The sequence below is a fragment of the Leuciscus leuciscus genome, assembly GCF_965113295.1.
Source record: "Leuciscus leuciscus genome assembly, chromosome: 23".
Lineage (NCBI taxonomy): Eukaryota > Metazoa > Chordata > Actinopteri > Cypriniformes > Leuciscidae > Leuciscus > Leuciscus leuciscus.
Window position 1 is genome coordinate 24,006,231 of NC_138747.1, and position 25,799 is coordinate 24,032,029.

A 25,799-nucleotide genomic window follows, 5' to 3' on the forward strand; every position below is an offset into this window, starting at 1 on the left:
ATGTCAGTAATTTCTTTCTTTCTTTTTGAATGAAATTAATACTTTTATTCAGAAATGATGTGTTAAATTGATAAAAAGTGATAGTAAAGATTTATATTGTTAGAAAAGATTTATATTTTGAATAAATGCTGTTCTTTTAAACTTTTTTTTTCATCAACAAATCTTGAAAAAGTTTCACAGATTTCATATATATATATATATATATATATATATATATATATATATATATATATATATATATATATATATATTATAAGGATTTCTGAAGGACTATGTGACACTGAAAACTGGAGTAATGGCTGATGAAAATTCAGCTTTGCATCACAGAAATAAATTATGTTTTACAGCATATTAAAATAGAAAACCATTATTTTAAATTGTAATAATATTTCACAATATTACTGTTTTTCTGTATAAATAAATGCAGGCTTGATGAGCATAAGAGATTTCTTTCAAAAACATTAAAAATAGTAATGATTCCAATTGTGACAACTTTCCTCCATCTGGCATTAATGAAAAATATTACATTTTTTGAAGAACAAATTTACCTTGCCTTTATGTATCCTAGTGTGGTTTTACTGTGTTCACTTGTTTACACAATGGATGATATATATATATATATAGACAAATATAGATTTTGACATATTTTCCTGACAATATTTACGTTCGAGATAAAATAAATAAATAAATAAAATTAGGAGAAAAGCGTATGTGTGTGTGTGGGAGAAAGAGAGAGAGAGAGAGAGAGAGAGAGAGAGAGAGAGAGAGAGAGAGAGAGAGAGAGGCGTGACATCAGAGCGCGCAGCATCACTGAATGCAGGGCATCATCATCCCCACAGAGAAAGACAGCAGCGCCTCCACGCCCAAAAAACGCCACCAACGCTGCTGAACATGAGGTAAGACTTAAACAAATGAAATCTATTAGCGTATATGTTAAATCATGGATGACAGATGGATCATAGCACATGCATGTTTGCGGGTATTTGTGCGTTAAATCCAACGTTGAAATGTGTGTCCGTGAGACGTGTGGTGAGGTCCTGATGAGAATATTTATGAGGGCGCCAGAGAGGACTGCTCACCAGAAGCGTTTTCCCACGAATCTTACGATTTAATGCCTAAATATGATTAAATTGGACTGCCTGATAAAATATACGTAATTAAGGGATCTAAAAACTAACAAAGATTTTCTCTGTTTGATGTGCTATCGTAGCTATAATATCACGATCAAGGTCAACAATAAAACATCAAAGATATCTGCTCTACCCGAGTCATGTGTTTTAAAATTCACAAATCCGAGGGAAATTTTCTTGTTCAAGTTATGATATAAGCTTCTTATCAGTCATTTGAAGCCTTTCAATGCCCATAGAAGTAAGGAAAGGATCTTGTGTAAATGTGTTTCAGCCTCCATCACCTTGAATTTTGCATGAGCACAAAGAAAATGTGACGATTTATTTTATTAGAGTTGTATTATTGTGAGTAGTCTTCTTCGTAAACTGGTTTTCATCCTAAACCAGACTCAGAATTAGACTTGGCTCAATGAACATCAGAGCTAAGGAAAATTATTTATAATAAAATCGTTGTTTATTAGTACAGACAGGGTGAACAGGAATTTCATCACGCTAAATTAGTTTATTTTTATAATGACCAACTGACTGTACATTGCCCTGGTGTAATAAACACATGGACATGATATTGATTTAACCCTTATTTTATAGAGAATTTTATAGAGACCACTAAGAGATAGAACATGAGCATAGCTATTTAGCATGAATATGTTGTATATTATATGGACTAAAATATTATTATTATTAGCTGAATGCTGCCGCTGACCAGGATTTCCAGGTTGACCTGTAATAATATTTGACATTGCCAGACAGACTATCTTGTCTATGAACTTGTTATGCAATGTTATGTGAGAATAATAGAAACTGGCACCCATTATGAGATGTTATTCCTGAGTAGTAAAACCTTGCTGGCTATTCAGACACAAGATGGTGGTGCTTCACAAATTAACTGTAGAGGTTGTTTGCTCAGGGGCGCATTGAAAATATTCGAATGGCAATGATAGTTAATCTTTAAAACAAAATATAGGCCAGTTCAGTTTTGACATTTTAATATATATATATATATATATATATATATATATATATATATATATATATATATATATATATATATATATATATATATATACTCAACACTGCATCTTGGATCGAAGGTGTCTGAAGCATGAGGATTTAGTATGGAAAACTCAGACAAGCGTTTCAGGAAGTGTGTGCCTCTGTGTCCCAGTTTTTTGACACTTGAGGACACATGATTTGTGCATTTGGTTTTTGGGTGAGGAGTATGCACGTTCAGTTCTCGAGAGTTCTGAATGTGACCATTGTGAGTAATTTGTGATGAGGAAGCTCCATTCACACTTGACTTCATTCTCGAGAGATGAGGGACAAGAGTCTGCACACCGTGGCTTGGGCCCTGATAGCCAAGGCACAATGGAGGTTGGAGTCGCGAGAATCGCGGATCGAGCTAGCTGAGGAATTCAAAAAAGGTATGGCTCTTTGATGTTCTTTAGTAACCGGTTCAAGCAAGCTGTTGGATCGGAATGTGCTGTCTCTACAGCAGATAGCATGCTGCTGACACCATCCAAACAAAAAGAGGCAAATGCCCTGCCAGCCCCACATATTCTGTGTTGGAATTTATGGCCCGCGCCACTACTAGATTGGATCTGATGTAGGAGCGTGATAGACAAGAGGTTGCTCATGGCAAATTAGACGAGTGATTCCTGGCAGGCCATAATCATACTTCTTCTAAGAGCCTTCAGTTTCTTCCTGACCTCAACTTAGAGGTGGTGGAGAAGTCGTGGAGGAAACTATATTCAGCTCACATCTATCCTTTCCAATATTCTAAGTTATTCGAATGTGGAGGGATTGCACAAGCGAGGATATTTGTGAATGCTTCTTCTTGAAGATACGCTTGTGGGCTATCTTTCACAGAGTGAATCATCCTCTTTTTAGACGGTGGTTGGAAAGCGATGCAAGGGCACAGTCAGCGTCATTTTGGAAGTACATCCCGCGCAGATCCAAATTTGCGGCCAAAATCTCTGGGGGTTCGGGTCCGTCACAGTATAATGACTGGAAGCAGGGCCGAAGGAGATCGTGGCCACTTGTGCTCCTCCTTTGAGAAGTGGATCACAAAGGAGGCGAGACGCTGGAATAACAAGACCTGAGGGAAGGATGCACCCTGAATGATTGATGCATCTGACTCCGGCTAAGTACGTCTGTAGAGTTAGTTTATGCCATGCCCATTGTGTGTGTGCATAGGCACAGCTAATGAGGCAAGCATTCCCTCAGCATGGCGGAGTGGGTATTTGTTCCCCATAGCGTCAATCCACGATGCAGTGTAGAGTTCTACTTCAAAAGGGAACATCTCAGGTTATGACTGTAACCATGGTTCTCTGAGAAAGCGAACGAAACACTGCATCTTGTTGCATGCCTCCTTCCTGCCTGCACGTCGTCTTCAGACAAAGAAGTTGATGACATACATTGCTCTTATACTCATGGGCACTCCGGTAATGATGTCATGGACTGTCGTTGGCCAATAAAATTGTCGCTTCAATCATGTGCTTCAGATACCATCCTCATAGAACCTCATGATGACGTTCCTCATAGCGTCAATCCAAGATGAAATGTTTCGTTCCCCTACTCAGGGAACCATGGTTACAGTCGTAATCTGAGTCCTTTTTTTTTTTTTTTTTTGGTGGTGTGGTCCAACAGCTGGAAAGCTTATTTAATTTCTGTTGTTTATAAATAGAAGGTCTGATGTGTAATATTTGTTCTTCCTCAGCATATATGTTAAGTATAATGTCAAAGCTGATTTCAAGGAAAGTTTAGTCAGGTTGTGATCACCATAGATTGATATATCCCATGAGATATAATACATTTCTGTTGAAAGACGTGCAAGAACTTGTCTGTGCTTTTTTAGTTTCACTCAACCCTGATCACAATACAATATTCATCCGTCCTTGCACATTTTCAGAGATCCAATGCATTTTTCTAGTCTTTGGGGATGTTTGGAATTAATGATATGGAGCATATGATGGAGGTTGCAGCAGTGTTGTGTTTTTTTTTATTTTTATTTTTTTATGGTTGCATATTTTATTTGGCACCCCTCCTGTCCTGCAAAAAAAGAAAAAAAAGAAAAAAAAAATTGTCGTTAATATTACTAGACCCATGGTCATCTGAATAATTCAATTACCTTATTTTATAAACACACTGTTGATTGAGGGGTCTTTGCCATGGAGACTCCAGCGCTCATGCAGAGGATGCTAACATAGGATCAGTTTTAAAAGAAATGCCTTCATTAATATTTTAAAGCAGTCCACACAATTCAGTTTACTGGTTGGAAAAGGGGTATTTGTTTTGGAATATTCCAAAACTATACACTCAATGAAATGACTGACTATCCCCCTTATGGAAGATGGGTGAATTGCCTGAATTTCCAGCCACCATTTTATACAAACTGTCCACAGTACAGCATTACAGTCTGTAAGTTGTCTCTTAACAAATACATGACCTGCTGGATCAGATATGGTATTCTCAGGCATGGTGCCATCCTTTGCAGGTGCTGTTTCCTTGGTAACCAGACGTCTAGAAGTGAATGGTTGTTGTGAGATGTGGTCAGGGAGGGGGGAGGAGTGTAAGCATCCTCCATCTTCTTTGTTCTCATTCCCACTGCTTGTGCCCTACTTTTGTCCATCGTATCAGAAACCCTCTGCTCAACGCATGTCTGGTTCCAATATTACTTACTTTCTTAAATGAAAGAAATAATCAGACCACTAGATTATAATGGGGTTTTATACATAATCAGTTGAATTGCTTTATCTAATCAGCTTATCTCTATCTCTAGTCTGTCTTTATAATATAATATAATATAATATAATATAATATAATATAATATAATATAATATAGATTCCTTGAGTTTGCTAGTCATGTGTTGGGTGCACATAAATGCATTTGACATGTATTTTGGTATCATAAGGTATAGTCATATTCAGTGAGGTAAAAAAAAAAACCAAAAAACCATTGTGCATCCATCACTTGACTAGCAAATGCAAAGAATCTAAGAGACTAACTCCAACTTGAAACTGAAAGACTGAACAGTCTTATATTATATTATATTATATTATATTATATTATATTATATTATTATAGTAGATTGATAAATTACTTTGCTTCAGTGAGGCTGTTTGCTGACCTTCCCATCATTTGTGCTGTTAATGTGTTTGCCTGCTTTTGTGTGTTCATGACCGAAGAGCCTCAGGTTTTTGTTATATCACAGTTAGGGAGGACTTAAGGACACAGTCATAGCCGAATGTGTGAGCCACTCACACATTTTTTTTTTTTTTTTTTTTTTTTTTTCTAATTCAAAAGATAATTTCCTATGGCCTTGTGTCATTAAATGTATACTGTTTAAAAAGTACAACAGCTCCCTTATTTCTGTCGAATGTCTTCTGTTTGTTCTGGTTGTTCTAAACAAAAGCTGCACCATTAGACTATTTGAGGCCCTCAAAAACAAAAATAAAAATAAAAAACAGCCTGTGTATTTGTCCTCTGTGCCTTTCCCATGTCGCCCAGGGGAGGTGTACTCTACAGATGTAGATTTGAGGATCACAGCATACAGTGAGACAAACTGTATGTTTGGGTATCACTTTATGTCTAGTCACAATGCAGAATCAGATGCAGTGATTTTTAGAGCATTCCCTTCTAAAGAGATCAGGGATAGGGTGTTACCATGGCAACTGTCGAGAACTGCTGCTCCGCATTGGCAGCTCACTAACACTCTTTCAGTTATTTTCCTCAAGGGACAGATATTTGAGCAGATTACCCAGCATCCACTGCAGCATATACAGCAGAGCACAGAAAGCATAAAAGATTTTTTTTTTTTTTTAGACACGGAATCGCCATTTCCTCTCCTGGCATCATTAATTTAACAGTTATTGAAACACCTCCAGCAGCCAATTAAAATACAGAAACATCGAATGTCTCTGGATGGTGCCCAATTGGTTGTGCATTCAGCCTATTTGATCTGGAACAAGACTAAATGAAAAAGATGAACCAGCTGTGCTTAAATCCCTGTGGACGGTCACACATGCTTCATCATCAAACATCTCTCCATTCTTCGATTCTCTCCCCCCTCTCTTTTTATATCTTACCAATCACACACTTTTAATTTAGGGTCTCCTGTGCTGTCCAGAATAATTAATTCTGTCCAAACCCTGCTGAAATTACAGACAGATATTGTGTTCACTGTGTCCTCATAATCTAAAAGCAATTGTGTCGAATTCAACCACTGCTCTGGCCATTGTGTTCCCGGTATATTGGTTTTCTCTATTGATCTGTAAGTCAAAATTTTAATTGATTGATTTTGGGGCTGTGCGTGATCTTTACATAATCCTGTCCTAAGATGGACCTCACCCAACTGTACAAAGGCATGTGGTTCTCCAGAGAGGTCTGATTGAGTGTCCTGGGGTCTGGCCAGCTCTGTTAATGTAGTTTAACACTGGCTGGAACTGGGATCTGTTGGGTCTGGAGAACGCAGCAGTTTGTGAGTAAATCTTTATTTGACTAATGGAGGGCTATTAGAGCAGAATTACAGAGACTTAATTTAGACAATTAGAGGATAGTCGTGATTGAAGTGAATGCCTTGGTATTTCATATCTGTGTTGCTAAACTATTTGCGCTTCAAACCAGTATGTTTATGATTATGATAATAAATAAAAATAAGTTAATAAATACCATTTTGCAATTTCAAGCAGTGAAACCGACTGTTTTTAAACAGCTTAAATAACTGCTTGTGGCTGACACCAGAAGCCTCGCACATTCATGTTAAAAATGACCGTGCTAGGGTCAAAATAATTTATGTTAAAAATAAGATAAGATAAAAATTATTCAGTAGTTTGTGGATATGTTATGTGATGTTTCAATGTTACACTTGTATTGGCCTGTATTAAGTTGTGTTAAGCTGTATAGGGTGTGTTAAAATGTGTTGAGCTATACTAGTGTCCTTTAAGCTGTGTTTGAGTGTCTTTAGTTGTGTTTGTCATGGGTGGTTGCATAATTCGAACAACGCAGGAGAGTATCAAACAAAAAGTCTTTAAGAAATCCAAAATCCAACACAGAACACGCAGGAGAAAACAAGAAATACAGGAATGTACAACCACGGAAAATATAGACGACATTGAACCAAGAACTGTGAGAACTGAGGACAAAAAATTCACAGGGTAGCTAATCAACAGAAACTGAAACAGGTGTGTAACATAATCAGTAACCATGGAAACTATCTAGGGAAACAGGTCCAAGAGAGGAGGGAGGGTGTTCGCTCTGGAGGTGGGCGCAAAGCTAAACACCATGGCAGAGACAATAGAGGGAGGAGACGGGGTTGAGCCTTCATTGACGGTCCGGGTGATGAGCAGCCGAGGTGAAGCCAGGGTGCCGGAGGACTGAAGTCCATGGTGTAGGCAGAGCGATGACTGATTAAGGCAGAGCCAGAGGGACGATGAAGAGCCACAAGGAAGACGTCCCAGGTTAAGCCGAGTGGGCAAGGAGCCAAGGTGGAGCCGACTGGTCGACGGGCCGAGGTGTAGTTATATAACTTTCTATTGGGTTCAGACTTCCGGGGTGATGTTGGGCTCTACCTCTGTGTCTGTAGTGGGGCTCTTGGTCCATGGGATCTGGTCCATGGGGCTGGCATCTCCTTCACAAGTCTTTCAGTCCGGTATAAAGAGACGAGATGTACTTACAGATAAAATAAATACATGATTGTGATAGCCTATATGATTTATCTGATTTCTTCAAGCGGTCGTGCTACCATGTTTACTATGGTAATGGTTACTCAGATAAACTCTGCCTTTGTTCGTAACCACTCCTCAAGCTCGAGCTTGCCCGCTTTGGAACAAGGTATTCGGTGGGCCAAAAAAACCCTGGCCGACGAGGCCTGATCAATGTATATTATGAGAAAATGAAACTGTTTTTTGACCTTTGATGCTTGTAAACCTGTTGTAGGAGACCTCCAAAACAAAATTAGGAGCCTTAAAAATAGCATAATAGGTGCACTTTAAGATAAGCTGTGTTAAGCTGGCCATTTTATAGTGGTATTATCTGTATCCGGTAGGGATGTCAATTTTCACAAATTCCCATGATCGATCGTCGTTTAAATTAACGATCAATTAATCGATTAATCGTTAGCCTTAATACTGCGATATGCGTCTACTGCAGTGGCTATGACAGCATGACAGGGGCTACAAATGCTGCTCAAAACGCTATGTTCCTCACCAAATCAATTAGAATGGTTTTAAATATAAATAAAGGGCTAGTAGGATTGTAAAATGTTTCGATGTGATTGATAATTAAATTAATTATTTAATAATCAAATATAACTACTAATACAACGTGTCACCAATGCCGCCTCATATATGCGCTTAGAATGTGACTGTTGTGGACGCGCTCTTCCTGGAACAACTGCACGCGCTGAATGAATCTGCTACCGTTAAACTGGAGCACTTTGCTAGCACGTTATTTATCTAAAAGAAACGCATCCTATATGAGATTAATCAGATATATTCAAAATAAACATAATATTACAAATGATATCTGCACAAAATAACGCAAATTCATGCACAAGTGAACTTGAACTAAGTTACGTGCCATTCATTCAGAACTACTCATGTTGTGGACGCGGTCTTCCTGGAGCAACGCGACACGGCAACTAAACCCAAATAATTCACAATGTTTTATTACAATATTGTTCTCTTTATAATGTTATGCAATATTACAGTCCCAATAGTCATTATTAGTCGTGCACTGCCGTTTGAGCTGCGCGCGCTGAAGCTGACGCTTTACTACAGAGTTAATTCTTAACCAAATGCATCCAATATGAGATACATCAGATATAGATAGGCCTACAGAAAATAAACAGTATTACAACTTACATTTGCACAAAACAAAAGGCTGCGAATGCACACGCAAACTTATAGTCATGATGAAGGTGTAAAATGGTCCCAAACATAACTCCGGCGCGCTCGCTTTACATGTTTCGCGGTTGAGCAGCGCGCACGCGCATGAAGACCTGCTTAATCGATGATCGATAAGTTGTATCGATTAAATGTATTATCGACAATTAATCGATCGTCGATTAATCGTTGACATCCCTAGTATCCGGTTGAGGTTTATATTATCACACTAGCGTAGACCCCACTTTAATGTGTATATAGATTCAAATGTTTGAGGTTGAAGCCTCCCCTTCCCCAAGCATTTGTTTTATTCCTCCATACTGTAAATCTGAACTAAGCAACAAACATGACCACACACCATGAAGTAAAACATAAAATGTGGAAGTTCTTAGGATATGTGTATGTATATTATCACTGGAGGGACAGGAGCATAGAAAAAGAGGCCGAAAGCAAGGGACGGAGAAAGAGTGGGAGAAACAAGAATGTTTAATGTGTTCCTGATCTGGTCTATAGTGGGGGATGGTCAAAAAGGGTTGGAGGAGGAGCTGCTGGCACCAGTCACAGAGAGAATTAACACAGAAAACCTGTCATATCAACCGCAAGGAAGCTCTCCTCATACAGACAGATGGCTTTTTGGAACTTGGTCATCCACAAGCTTAAAGGCAGACTTTGCTTTCATTGTATATTCCAGACATGGGTTTGCATTTTTCAAATATAATATGGTATACAAAATTCAGTACTTGTTTTTTGAGGTTGAATGTAAATGAATGTCGTCAAATGTATGTGAATAGTGCTTTTCACAATACATAGTTTCAGCTTTAAGAAAATCATGATGTTAATGTTTATAGCATCTCAATATCTTCATGTTGCATTAAGCAGGTTAGAGCTGGGTGATATAGTTTATATTTTGAGATGATACAAGCAATCAAGCAGCTGAGATTTGCTCTATACAATTGCTACGTGAATATACAGTATGTATGCGGATAAAGTTGGACATGCTACAGTATAATTCAACTTTATATTTAGATTTGTGGAACAATTCATGTTCCATTTGACGTTTACACAGCTTCCTGGTTAAAAGCATATGGCACACCCTTTATTTCTGCCTTACACTATACACTGTGACTTATCACTGTTTGAATCACTGTTGGACAGTTTTGCTTCAGAAAAAATAGCCATTTGTAAAAAAAAAAAAGATTTCTAGATCCAATGTTATAAATGTAATTTGTGATCCTGGACCACAAAACCAGTCACAAGGGTAAATTGTTTTGAAATTGAGATTTATACATCATATGAAAGCTGAATAAATAAGCTTTCCATTGATGTTTTTTTTTAATTATTATTATTATTTTTTTAGGATAGGACAATATTTGGCCAGGGTACAGCTATTTGAAAATCTGGAATCTGAGGGTGCAAAAAAATCTAAACATTGAGAAAATCGCCTTTAAAGTTGTCCATTTATGTTCACGATTGTGCTGCATTCACTCATAAAAATAATTTCGTTATAAATTTACGGTAGGAAATTTACAAAATATCTTCATGGAACATGATCTTTACTTAATATCCTAATGATTTTTGGTTTTGTGATCCAGGGTCACATTTGTTCTTTTAGGCTTTATCTTAGTTTTCTCTCTAATAGTAGACAAGTAGAGAAGACAGAGGTCATGACCCCTGACTAAACCTCAGCAATCAGAGAAGGTTTTTGGCTTGTGGGTAATTTATTCACATTCCTGCAAGTGCTTCTGTGGAGGAAAAGAAGGCAAACGTGTATTTCCTTCATATTTCCTTCCTGTCTGATTTTTATTTGTATAAGGGGCAAAAACAATTATAATATTTTTTCTAGCTGCTTCAAAGTGTTCCGTTTTTGGATTGTTATCTGGTCCTAGCAGGTCCAAATTGGCTGACATTGTTGATTAGCTGAACTGACAGATGAGGGACCTACAGTACATTAAACCTAGTAGACCATCTTGATCAAGGTGATTAGAACTGATAGGCTGGTCATGGGTAGGGGAATGAGACACTGTGTCCCCTAGAGGAAACTTTGGGGAATGCATTCGGCATGACCGGTGTGAAGCACGTGTGAAAACATGATAATGAAATTTACATTTGCCAGTGACAGCCTATGACAGGGCTATTCAATTAGTTTCATTCGAGGGCCGCATTATCAAAGCGAAAAGATGAGGTGGGCCGGTGGGTTGGTTTGGGGGTTTAGCTTATTTATTGAAACATAACAGGTTCAATAAATAAGTTAAAGTAACCCTAAAAAAGTATGGTATTTACTTGGAAATGTGATACCCAACAGTATGCAAATATATAAAACAATAATAAATAAAAACTTGATAATTTACAGCTGTGTACAACTATTTTCCTTGGAACAAGTAAATGATTTATACAAACTTATAGCTGTTGGTGAGAAATAATAATAATTTTATTTATAATAGTTATGCTTAAATGAAAATATTCTGACAGCGAGACTTGATAACCACAGGCTACTCGCTCCCACGTATAAAAAATGCCTAAACACAAGTTAAAAACTATACGCACCTTTACAAAGAAACTGACATAATTTCATAACAAACATTAATTATAAATTCCTCTACCCACCTAATAAATCTAATGCAATAGAAATCACTATATTTACTATTATATAATATTATAGTATATATATATTTACAATATTTATTTATTACTACATAGTATTCAATATAAATATTGCACATTTCTGCCCAACCCATGGTACATTACTACAGTACATTCATGGTAAATGTCTGTAAGGGTGATTAGGGGATTTAAAGACTTCTAATTTCGTTCATGCCACAATATTTCTCTTGCTTTCCTCATCAGTCTTGTTGGGAATGTTGAGACTGTTTCATCCGATTTAATACTAATTAAATCAATGAGTGGTTTGTAACAGAGAGGTTTCTGTCGAACTGAAACGCTTCCCACTGGTTGTCGCAACGCTGTTTAATATAGTGTCCGGGGCCGGGAGTAAACGCAACTCCGTGCTGGGCCGTGTTGAAACAACTAGAAACAACTGAAAACATCGCTTTTTGTTGTTACTGTACTGAACGAGAACCCGCTTCAGATGATTCAGTGACGGAGCGGATTGAATGAATCCGAATTTTAGACCGTTATGCAAGCGCGTTTAGAATCAAACCAAAAGAATGATTCATTCACGAATTGGTATCGCTGGTTCAGTCGACATAAATTCAGGACACATAGAATAAACTGCTGAAATATTTGCACGTAAAGCGTTTCTCAGGTCAATTGGAGCGAGTATCAAACTGAATTAGCCGCATCGCCAGGAAAAGAGGAGGAGGGAGGTTGGTGCCGTCGGGCCGCATGGAGATGATTGGCGGGCCGCATTTGGCCCGCGGGCTGCCAATTGAATAGCCCTGGCCTATGACATACTACTGTTGCGACCATGAGTATAAAAAGGGGAGCTGTAGAACACGTCATCCACTTCTTTGTCTGAAGGAGATGTGCACAGGAATACCTGAAGCGTGGCAAGGAGACAAGCGTGGCAAGCATCCCCTAGAGGACACTTTAGGGAACAAAATGCCCACTCTGTCATGCTGAAGAGATGAGTGCCTCATCGGCTGACATTAAAGTCAAAGACTCAAAGGAGTCCCCATCCCTGAGGTACACACCAGAAACTGTCATGACTAATTCCCTACAGCCAAAGCCCGAGCTGCATACCCTATCAGAGAAAGTGTGACCTTCCGCCCTTCCCTGCAGAGCTGAGTCAAAAAAGATACTCAGACCATGGGCAGAGCTCCAGGGTTTGGTATTCCTGAGAATACTTTTAGGAGAATATCGTCACTGAATGGAGCTCTGAGAACGGAGGCCTACCATGATGCCTCTCTTCAGCGAGAGTAGGCCTAGCAACGTTCCAGTTTAAGTGCAGTAGACAAGGAGGCTCACAGAAAGCCTAGCAACTTAGCCCCTGGCTGAGCTCATTGGACGGAGGCCTCAGCACTGTGTCCTGTAAGGAGGCTATACACAATAGGACCAGCAGCTTGACACAATATTGGGCGGAGCTCAGTGGAGTGGAGGTCTCTAACAAAACAACTCTCTATAGCGAGAGAAGGCCTAACAACGTTCCCAACCCAGGAGTACCAAGAAGGCTCAATGAGAGCCTGTGGTTTCTCTTATGATCTCTCTGCCTCAGCGTGGGGATCATAGGAGAAACAAAAGGCTCAATAAAAATTGTTATAGTAATAACTACTACATTCTTTCTGTCTCTTCTTTAGAACTAGATACAACATGAGGAACCCAAAAAAGGAAAAGTTCTTGTTCGACTCCTCTTGTGCTCTGCCTGCACAAGATCCCGCCTAACGCAATGGTGACCACGGGACCCGAACTGTGGAGTGCAGGCGCTCAACTCTCATCCTTCAAGAGAGTCAAACCCAGGTGGAATCAATTATTGCGATTACATCGTGAAAATGCGCATTTATCCCCCTTGAGAGCGCAATGAGTTCAAACGTCAGATTGTATCACTCTGAAAGGAATCATACGAAAACAGCTACGAATGCATCGCTATGAGTGCCTTCAACTCCCTCGAGAGCAAAACACGCTAGTGCAGACACTAACTACTATCCCTCAGGTGAGAACAGAAAGGAAAAAGCCCCTTACCCGTCTCTTGTAGTCAGTTTTGCGAATGCACATCCAGCCTCTTTGAAGAGTCGAAGGCATATCACCCAAATCCACGTCCCACATCCCTCGAGAATAAGGATTGTGCTAACGGAGCTTTACATTGAGAAATCCTCACAATGCACACATTCAGCTCCCTCAAGAACTAAACACGCAAGCTCCTTACCCATGCCAAAGAACTCACAGTTAGTGTGTGCACTCAGATTTCAGGAATTTTTAACAAGGAGGCACACGCATCCTGAAACGCTTGGCAGAGTGTTTCTTCATTATCCTGAAGACAAAGAAGGGGATGACGTGTTCTAGGGTTGTCCCTTTTATACTCATGGTCGCACCAGTAGTACGTCATAGGCTGTCGCGGGCCAATGTCAAGTTCATTGTCGTGTTTTCACATGTGCTTCAGACACCATCATGCCGGAGGCATTACCCAAAGTGTCCTCTGGGGGACGTGGTTCGATTTCCCATTCAAAAGGGAACCCACATTAATTTCTGTAGTCAGTAAAGCTATCTTGTGAAAATACTATTTAAACAAAATTGTTTCTTTTTTTTTTTCTTATGGAAAGTGCTATTTGCTTTTAGACAAACTGAACAAAACCATGATTAGACCCATATAAAAAATCCACTTTAAATAAATGACACAACTGTTTCACGTTTCTTAGTGTACTGTACCACAGTCAATATAATGAAAATCCTACACCCTTTCATGGCTTGAAAATCTTTCTTAAAAAACAATGTTTCAGTCAAACAGTCAAAGTCAGGCTTTTTAAGGACAGAATATGTCCAACTGGTATATTCAATTATAAACTTGTCAATCAGGCAATAGGTAGATTTAGGGTAGGTTAGTTTGTCACTTTAAGAACTTTACAAAAGGTCTTTACTTACTTTATAAAAGGCATTTGACCAAACGTTAAAACTATTACAACATGTGGGACTTTTTCTATTATATCCACTATAGAGCTACTGTAGAACCAACACTAACACTAAATGTTCCAAAAACTATTGACAACCTTAAGCAGGTATGACTTACTTTTTCAACATTGTTCTCCAAGCAATGTATGGTTAACTGCAAACCAACTGTATGCACTGAATTCATAATGAACTTAGAGACATGATTATGAGTGCATTAACTTTGACCCCTGCCCTCTGACCTTCTCAGGGATTCAATCGAGTGATGATGTCATACCCAACGGCCTCCTATGACCAGCTGGTGCGGCAGGTGGAGGATCTTCGTAAGGAGAACTCTCACCTGCGGCGTGAGCTTCAGGACAACTCACACCACCTGTCCAAGCTGGAGAATGAAACCTCTGACATGAAGGTGAGTGAACCTCAGAATATCACTAAATTATTAAACTGATAGCCTTCTCTCCACAAGGGGGCTTGGTCTGACTATGACTTGGCTATGAACATGGCCTGTAAACTTGAGTCAGGCCCGATACTAGAGTTTTGATTCCGGACATGTTGGATCTGCTTCTGAATTTAGAGATTACAGATCATAAAACTGAAACTGTTACACAGCATCAGGGTAATGTCTGAGAATGATGCACATAATGGTGCAGTGTGTGTGGACCATTAGTGGCATCAAACAAAATAATAACTAAGAAATTTTCAAACGTTTCCAAGCAGGTTTGTTATAAACTCTGCACTGGTCTTATCTTTTATTACTAGGCCAAACTAGTAAATTTTCTTGTAAAAGGCTTATTGTAGGCTTATTATACAGTAGTCCTCTGGCATAAGTTGACATTTTAAATTGTTTAAACAAAAAGCTATATTTTGAAAGCACCACACAGCAACATACACTGAACAAAATTATAAACGCAACACTTTTGTTTTGCCCCCATTTTTCATGAGCTGAACTCAAAGATCTAAGACTTTTTCTATGTACACAAAAGGCCTATTTCTCTCAAATATTGTCTAAATCTTTGTTAGTGAGCACTTCTCCTTTGCCAAGATAATCTATCCACCTCACAAGTGTGGCATGTCAAGATGCTGATTAGACAGCATGATTATTGCACAGGTGTGCCTTAGGCTGGCCACAATAAAAGGCCACTCTAAAATGTGCAGTTTTATCACACAGCACAATGCTACAGATGTCGCAAGTTTTGAGGGAGCGTGCAATTGGCATGCTGGCTGCAGGAATGTCCACCAGAGCTGTTGCCCGTGAATTGAATGTTCATTTCTCTACCATAAGCCATCTCCAAAGGCGTTTCAGAGAATTTGGCAGTACATCCAACCGGCCTCACAGCCACAGACCACGTGTAACTACACCAGCCCAGGACCTCCACATCCAGCATCTTCACCTCCAAGATCGTCTGAGACCAGCCACCCGGACAGCTGCAGCAACAATCGGTTTGCATAACCAAATAATTTCTACACAAACTGTCAGAAACCATCTCAGGGAAGCTCATCTGCATGCTCGTCGTCCTCATCGGGGTTTCGACCTGACTGCAGAAATGCTCACATTCAATGGCGTCTGGTACTTTGGAGAGGTGTTCTCTTTCACGAATGAATCCCGGTTTTCACTGTACAGAGCAGATGGCAGATGGCAGACAGCGTGTATGGCGTCGTGTGGATGAGCGGTTTGCTGATGTCAATGTTGTGGATCTAGTGGCCCATGGTGGCGGTGGGGTTATAGTATGGGCAGGCGTATGTTATGGACAACGAACACAGGTGCATTTTATTGATGGCATTTTGAATGCACATAGATACTGTGACGAGATCCTGAGGCTCATTGTTGTGCCATTCATCCACGACCATCACCTCATGTTGCAGCATGATAATGCACTGCCCCATGTTGCAAGGATCTGTACACAATTCCTGGAAGCTGAAAATATCCCAGTTCTTGCATGGCCTGCATACTTAACGGACATGTCACCCATTGAGCATGTTTGGGATGCTCTGGATCGGCGTATACGACATTGTGTTCCAGGTCCTGCCAATATCCAGCAACTTCGCACAGCCATTGAAGAGGAGTGGACTAACATTCCACAGGCCACAATCAACAACCTGATCAACTCTCTGCGAAGGAGATGTGTTGCACTGTGTGAGGCAAATGGTGGTCATACCAGATTCTGACGTGTTTTCGGGTTTTCAAAGGAGAAGTGCTCACTAACACAGATTGAGACAGATTTGTAAACAATATTTGAGAGAAATAGGTCTTTTGTGTACAAGTCTTAGATCTTTGAGTTCAGCTCATGAAAAATGGGGGCAAAAACAAAAGTGTTGCGTTTATCATTTTCTTCAACGTAGTTACTATTTTCAAAGCCAACCTAAGAATGGCTAAATTTGTTGTTTTTGCTAATTAAAATGGGGTAGAAAAATCTCATTTCACTTGTTTAGTCCTATATATATATACCCCCTGTTTAGTTCAGTCTCTTGTCAGTTCTTGTTGACAATACCTGTGGTTTTTGGACTTCGGATATTTACATTTTTTTAACCCATTGTAAAAGAGTCAAAAAATAATTGTAACTCAAGTTTATTCATTTGGAATATTGTCTGTTCAGTATTTGTGATCGTTGTTATTTTCTATATGAAGTATAAGATGTTTAATAATACTGTTGGTCATGTAGAGCAGTGTGTTGTAGATCTGTTTGGCGAGAGCGAGTTTCTATTGCATGCATTTGTATCACTCATGACCTACTTTCCACAAAATATCTGGAGATTCTAATGATGAATGTCCAGCATCTCTGAGCTAAATGATGTCTGAGAACATTTTAAATCACTGCTGCCCATTACAGCTCTCAGTTGAGCAGAAAAAGCAACCATTAGACCATGGAGCTTATTTTATTATTGACCCTGAGTCTTAAATTGCAGAATGTTTGATGTGTTACATGAGAGTGATGTCGGTTCAGCTTTCGAGTTCCAGTAAAACGGGACTGTCTTTTTCCTCCTATCATAATCATATTAATCGATTCTGCGCATGAAATCACACCAACAAACCACATAAATCCACTGTAGATAGCATTGGAATTCATACGATGAAGAAATACTCATAAGAGGTTGTGTGTAGGTTAAATATTGCAGATTCATGCCTGTTTTGTCAGTTTAACTTCTTTGGAGACAAATACAATGTGCATCGTATTTACACTACCATTCAAAAGTTTGGGGTCAGGAAGATTTTTCTTTTTTTTTAAAAGAAATTAACACAATTATTCAGAAAGTATGCATTAAATTGATCAAAATGATTTCTAATATGAAAATTCAGACATCCCAGAAATAAATTACATTTTAAAATATATCAAAATAGAAAGCAGTTATTTTAATAATATTTCACAATATTACTGTTATTTACCAGTACTTTACTTATCATTAAAGAATGCAGCTTTGGAGAGAATAAGAGACTTCTTTAAAAATATATATATATAAACTGTAGTTTATATATATTAAACATGTTGCATAAATCCATTATGCATAAGTCATAATACATTATTGACTTTTATAAAATGGCAGTAAGAGCTATTTGATAAAATACATAATTGTTAAACAAATAGTAACATTTATTATGAACAATAATCAGAATATACAATTATTTTGCCATGTTTATTTGTCCTTAGACTATTTACATTTGCCAAGCATATTAATAGGATGTAAAGCTTGAGGAATTTAAGAATCAAAACTTGAAATTATAATTCTGTCATCATTTATTCTCTCACATACCATTCCAAACTTGAACTGTATTTATTTATTCTGCTGAACACTTAAGACCATTATGGACAATAAACCCTGAGACTGTCAGGTTTAGGTGAAGGGAGGAGGTAAGGACTCAGAAGCCTCTTTCACACAGAGATTCCGGAAAATACACAGATAATGTGTCTCGGGATTTGTCGTTTGATTTTGGTTCATTCACACTGCCAGTGATTTTCTGGAATCTGTGAGTGCGTTCACACACAACCTGTAAAGATCCCGTAAAGACACGTGACGTCAGGATATGATTACTCTTGTCAGATGTCAGTTCTGCTGATAACTCCTCTTCGTCATTTCTACACGAAGACGAGTCCATACTCTCCAGTAGCGCCACTGGGTTTGCCGAGTGGCTCGTTACCCACATGCTGTTGCATAGGTTGTAGAAAGGCTGGTGCGATGGCACGTGCGTCATCACTACGACACACCCCTTACGGCATTAGTCCTGGCTTTTGTTCACACAGGGCGCATTACGGGACTGATCCCGGCAATGTAACTAGGTCCCCATCCCGGCATCGATCCCGGCATCAATCCCGGGGCGTTTGCGTTCACACAGAAAGCACTCTAGCAATTTTACAGCAATTTCCTGGGCTCAACACGCTGTGTGAAAGGGGCTAGAGATGCAGAGAAAATGGGCTTATATTTGACAATAAAACAAAACAAACAAAAACTACCTTGTGGGGGGAAACAGGGCTGGCAGCTGGACAAGGCAAGACTGAACAAGGTAAACAGCATCAGGCAGGGCAGGACACGAAAGGTTAATAACAACAATGAACTGGCACAGGACTGCAAACACAATGACAATAAATTATGTTTTATTAACAAAGTTCGAGAGGAACACGTTCAAATTATCAATCCAATCATCACGTCATTCCAATCATCACGTCATTCCAACCAGCTGTCAACAATCTGAAATCAACATGTCAACCCAATCAGCAAAATGAATAGAGGCCTATATGTATATACACAGTCAACTCACCTATGGTCCTCAACAGTTTTCAGCATTTGGCCCCGCCCTACCTTCCTAACTTGTCCGAATCGAGCTCTTCCCGTCCGATGAAGAATCTTTCATCCTTGAGGAATCTTTGCTGCAATCCTCTGGTGTTATCTCGCGGGTGTCAGGCCAAGCAAAGGGGTCCCAGCAAGCCGAGATGCCAAGGCCTACCCTCGCCACCGCAGGCGGAATCATCCGCGATCTCCTTCCGTGTATTTCTCTAATCCGGCCCTATCAATAATTCCTGCCATAGATAATTGGACAATAAGGCCTGCCGAGCACTAAGCTCGCGTCTCGGGCAAACGCCCTCTTCCCACTCACACACTCAATCCCCGCCGGCTCAACTCCATGAGAGCACAGCTCAAACCCTTCTCGTTTTCTGTCCCTGGTTGAATTTTGCATCACTTCAGTCACTAAATCACGAGCACAGTTTATGCCATCTTGATACGCATCTTGATCAGGGGAATACGCATTTTTCTGTACAAGTGATTTGCCGTTCTAACTAACGCGCTGCTTCCTTGTGGCTTTTAACACACATGTACAAAAAGTAGCTTGTACATTACGTGCAGATTGCACAAACAGTTGCATACAAAATCATTAAGAACTTATTGTTAACGCTGTCCTGCGATTTATCAACAAAATCTCTTAGAAACTGAAAGTTATAGCATAGATGTATCTCTATTTTGAAGTAATTTAAAGCCACAGCTTCACTATTGGTAAAGAGATGCTGCACAGACTGGTAGGACAAATTCATACATGCAATCGTTCTCACTAATGCACTCAAATAAACGTAATCTTACGTTTCACTTCATCCTTATCTGATTTAGAACGAACAGAATCGGCAAGTAATGTAATGACCCGTAGACAGAGAAATTATGAAAATAAACTGTTATGTTGAGGTTTCCCAAACAGTTAGAAGGTATGGATTTTTTGTTTTAATAATTTCCAGGTTGGGATAAGTATGATTTAAGATAAAAAAAAAATCATACAAGCAGTGTCATACATGCAAAAGTTGAATGATCCTTTTGTGATTGTCGAACACGATTGAATAAATTCAAGACGCACAATTTAATGCAAGCTTAGTCTCTTTTGAACTTCACAAAATGAATGCGCGTGTGCCACCCAAACAAATGATCGTCTAAATCAGACTGTACTTTGCCGTATATCAAACAACGATTACAGTATCAAATTGATGTGTCAGAGGTGAATATACACAGGTTATGAAGCGTTTTAGGCTTCTCATCATGTAAGCCTGTGTTATCACTTCAAGAAACCAATGAAAGAAAAAAAGAAAAAAACGTTTCCAATATTTCATCCTGCCTTTTATAACCCTCCCCATTGTCCGTGGCCTGCAGCTCCAGTGCAAGGCTGCCTCCACTAGCGACGTAGGCCAAGATAACACTTCCTTCTCCCGCCAGCTAAATTCTCCAGATCTAGCTTGTTCTCTCACTCAAACCTACAAGCTCGTCATATCCACCTCAAATAACATCAATCCACTAAAATAGTGAAAACATTCTACATCACTGCCGCAGCAGTGTCTTCCCAACCGCTCCAGCAGGAGCCCACTCCGTTCTTGCACTCCCCCAGCAGTGTTATCTCCTCCGCTCCCGCAAGAGCTCCGTCTCTGGTTAACCTTGCCTTCACGGCCAGCAGTGATGTCTACTCTGCTCGCGCAGGAGCTTTGTTATTTTGTCTTATTTCTCCACTGCCGCAGCAGTGATGTCTCCTCTGCTCCCGCAGGAGCTCTGTTTCTGTGGTTAATTTTCTCCACTGCCACAGCAGTGATATCTCCTCTGTTCCCGCAAGAGCTCTGTTTCTCTGGCAAAATTTCTCCACTGCCGCAGCAGTGATGTCTCCTCTGTTCCCGCAGTAGCTCTGTTTTTCTGGCTTATTTCTCCACTGCCACAGCAGTGATGTCTACTCTGCTCCCGCAGGAGCTATGTTTCTGTGGCTTATTTCTCCACTGCTGCAGCAGTAATGTCTATTCTGCTCACACAGGAGCTTTGTTATTTTGGCTTATTTCTCCACTGCCGCAGCAGTGATGTCTCCTCTGCTCCCGCAGGAGCTCTGTTTCTGTGGCTAATTTTCTCCATTGCCATAGCAGTGTTATCTCCCCGCACTATCAGCCTTGAACTTCGCAATATTTTGGGGGGTTGTCCGTGTCGTTGCCCGGCTTGCTGTCGGTTTTTCGTTTGGCATGTTTGGGGGAGTACTGGGTTCGGGCCAAATTCCGATTCCGATTGGATGTCCACACAAAACATGACAACATGAAAGCATGCCGCTGATGAAAAACACGAGCCACGTGCTACACAGCACAAGACAACAAGAAATCATGCGGCCAAATAAACACGAACCGCATACCGAATACCATGCTCCGCACACAAAACTCACATGGACAGAAGAGCACATGGCCTGAGTGAACTCGGAACTGCACACTCACAACGACAACTGGAGTGCTGGAGCTCTGGCACCAAATCAACAGACCGAAGTGACAGAACCCTTACATTTTTCAAAATATCTTCTTTTGTGTTCTGTAGAAGAAAGACATACAGCTTAAAGGCCCTGGTATACTTTAAGCAGAATCAAAGAACGAACTGATGTGACGCAATTTAGATCAAAATCAGGCCAAAAAGAAATGCAGTTGGGAAGAAGTTTGTTGGGAGTTCGAAACAGCTTGCCAAAGCAAACTTTTCTGGAACTCCCAACTCCATAATAAACAGTTCCGTACTACTATTGGTCCATGACAATAACGTAATAGGTTGATGTGCGCTGAGGCTCTGCCTTCTTTTAAGGGGGAATCTTCTCCGGTTCATTTCTTCTGTTCAGTCCATCGAGTTCAGACATCCACGAGTGAAAACATGAATACACTGGAGAGCCGCTTTATTGCAGGAAATTAAGTTGTACTTCTGATGAAAGGAGACACTGACACTGTTTTTCATGTTTAATACTGTAAAGCTGCTTGCTTTATACATTAAGTGTTATTTATATATTAAGTGCTATATAGGGGAGAGCGGGGCACAACCTAACGCTTTTTGACTTTCTCAGTTTGTGTAAATCTACTTATGGTTCAGAGTATTTATTTTTTCCCACATTAATTTCCCACATGTCTAGTACAATTATGTGGTTTTGTTTTATTAATACAGTATATACTTTTTTCTTGACATACCCCGAAAGAATGGAAGTGAAATGTGACAACATGCCCCATAGGTGGGGTACATTGTAACATGTGTGGGGCACATTGTAACATAACATAGACAGCTTAAAATGTTATCTGATCTAATAAAAAATATATACAAAACAAACTAAAATATTTTCTAAATAAAATACAATTAAAAAACTTTTTCATATAAAATAATGGCAATTTTTTATAATTAAATATATATATTTTTTTTGAGTTTTGACAACGAACACATGAAAACAAAGCTATACAACATAGTTCAAAACAAATAAATAATTAGTCATTTCTGAACATTGACTCTCAGTCTTTATTCACCTTTTTCTCACGTTTTCCCAATAAAATTAATAAAAGTATAGAATATAATAGCATATTTCTAATAGGGGCACATTGTAACGCAGTGTTACAACATGCCCCCGCCTGCACAACTGGGGTTTAAACCCTGCTAGTGTCTTCTGCTAGTTAGCGAAGCATTAAAGAACTAGCCTATCTCAACTGTTAAATAACATCTTGGAGATTAAAATAATATCAGATTTGTCTTATTTTAAATAAACACAAAAAATAGAGATGAAAAATTAACTTAAGTAAGAAATTTACTTTTGCTATGGTTTAATAAATGTCTATGGATATCTTCCAAAAAAATTATAATTTTGGCGGATTTTTTTTTTCTATATAGTGTTGATATGGCAACTGGTAAATACACAAAGTTTCATCATCCAAGCATGTGCGGAAGTATTTAAAACAAGCGTCTTACAACTAGCCCCGTGTTAGGTTGTGCCCCGCGCTCCCCTAAATAAACATGATGTGGCTTTACTAGAGTGCCGAACTGCAGAGCTCTTGCAAACATATCAACGTTGCAATGATCGGATGCTTTCTTAACTCCTGTGCACAAATTTTTGTTGTATGTTTAATTTGTTATTGAGAGGAAATCACACAGCACATATTTACATGCATATCTAAACGTCGCTTTTAGAAATGTGGGTGGAATCTGGATGTTCGCTAACTGCACTGGAATGAGTTCATTTAAGAAACATCTAAAAAGATGGCTGAATAATAATCAAAAATGTAATCATTAAGTAAGAAGGTAGAATTTGATAGGTAGATTTATTTATATATTTATAATAAGCACTTTGGGATGTCTATGCACAGGCATTTATGCACTTTAAATAAATATTACAATAAGTACTTTATAAGGTATAGGAACTTTTACTGTTTTTTAGCTCTATATGTATATTTGTTGATATGTATGTTGTTTGTTTGTTTTTTGGTTTGTATTTGTATATGTCTGGGACTACGGATGGAAATTAGCATTGTGCTAAATCCGGCGTATTTACGTTCAACTTTGATTGTACGTTCATGAATATGCACTGTCCCATCTAAATAAATAAATCAATTTAAACAGTATATTGCTGGTGACGTATTGTGAACTTCATTTTACCCCAAGCGAAGAATGAAAAAGAAGTATATTGGGCCCTTTTAGAAGGTCATGAGATTAAGTAAATGATGACAGAATTTTCATCTTTGGGTGAACCTTTATCAATCTTAAAAATACAAAAATACAGATTCAACAACTGCTTTCATGAGATTATAAGTGTTACATATTCAATATCCCATGATTCTACTGTGGCTCTCATGCGTAATCCTTGCCAAAGATTTTCAATCTCTCAGTCTGTTCTCTACTCAAACAGAGCTGATGCATGCATTATAAAGATGAGGTCATCTGGTTACTCAAAATGAGAGAAGTGTCTCTTTTTACTTTTAAATATACGTTAGTTTTCGCTAAACTGGGCTGCAGGCAAACAATGACTGCTCATTTATGTATTTATTTGTAAATTTTTTATTTTGCTATAATAGGAGGTTCTGAGGCAGCTGCAAAGTAAACTGGAGCAGGAAGCCGGAACTCTTGCCTCTTCAGGCAGAACTGATGTACTGGACCAGCTCAAAGGTACTGGAGGAAATTTATACACTTCTCTACATTGCTGTCACTGTTCATTTATCTGTAGCATTTGTATTTTATATATATTATTCCTCAGTTATTTAATTTTGTTTTTGATAAATGTACAAGATATTTTGCATATTATTTATTTGAATAACTTCTATACAATATCACAGAATTATACAGGAATTGATTTTACATTTGATTTGGTCTAATTTTTACTTTGACGTTGGTCAAATTTAATTTGAAGTTATACAGTCTGTTACACAAATCATACAAAAAAATTAAATAATTGTAATGTCTTTGTTGAACACAATGGGTTAAATAATTAGTTAATGTTTCTTTGGGGGCAATAAACCTCCACCAAACATGTCCTGTAAATGCGGATCAGAACTGCTCAACAGTAAATAGGAATTCTGCAACATTCCACTAAACGATTTCAGTTAAACACAGTTCTTGGGATTTCTGATGTGAATCTCTCTCGAGGTCATGCCACAGAATCTCAGTCAAGGTTTATTTTCTTCTATTGAAGCATTATGTTAGTGATATACTTTTGTTTTGGGTCACTGAGCATGTATTCAACAAAGACATGAAAATGTACAACTGTTCATGTTATTTGTATTTTTTATTTTTTTTTAAACAGACTGTATTTGTCTGTTATTGCAGCTTAGTTAAAGACCTGATCAAATTACCAATTTCTGCAGAAATCGATTGACATTATAAGAGTTCACATACTTTTCCCTACAACTGCATACATAAACCTCATACTGACATATCAGAATGGGAACAGAGAACTGGTTCTGATTGAGATCTGTTTATATATATCTATCTATCTATCTATCTATCTATCTATCTATATATATATATATATATATATATATATATATATATATATATATATATATATATATATGGTTGCTGTTAATGTGTATATGTTTAACTAAATGTTTGCTGAAATGTGAGGGGTGTACTCACTTTTGTGAGTATATACTCACAAAAGTGAGCACACCCCTCACATTTCAGCAAACATTTTAGTATATCTTTTAAAGGGACAATACTATAGAAATGAAACTTGGATATATTTTAGAGTAGTCATTGTGCTGCTTGTATAGCAGTATATATGTACTGTCCTCTGAAAATAACTCAACATACAGCCATTATTGTCAAAATAGCTGGCAACAAAAGTGAGTACACCCTAAGTGAACATGTCAAAACTGTGTCCAAAGTGTCAATATTTTGTGTGAGCACCATTGTTATCTAGCACTGCCTTAATCCTCCTGGCCATGGAATTCGCCAGAGCTGCACAGGTTGTTGCTGGGACCCTCTTCCACTCCTCCATAATGACATCACAGAGTCTTA

General features: G+C 38.7%; 1 protein-coding gene across 1 annotated transcript in view; it reads left to right on the top strand.

Moving 5' to 3' along the window:
* The first annotated feature begins 764 nt into the window (after positions 1-764).
* apc2 (APC regulator of WNT signaling pathway 2) overlaps positions 765-25,799 on the top strand; it is a 42,426-nt gene continuing 17,391 nt past the window's right edge. The window contains exons 1-3 of the mRNA XM_082156697.1: positions 765-896; positions 14,815-14,973; positions 24,359-24,449. Coding sequence (XP_082012823.1) covers positions 14,830-14,973; positions 24,359-24,449 — 235 coding nt within the window. The 5' untranslated portion in view covers positions 765-896; positions 14,815-14,829. The remainder of the gene's footprint in view (positions 897-14,814; positions 14,974-24,358; positions 24,450-25,799) is intronic.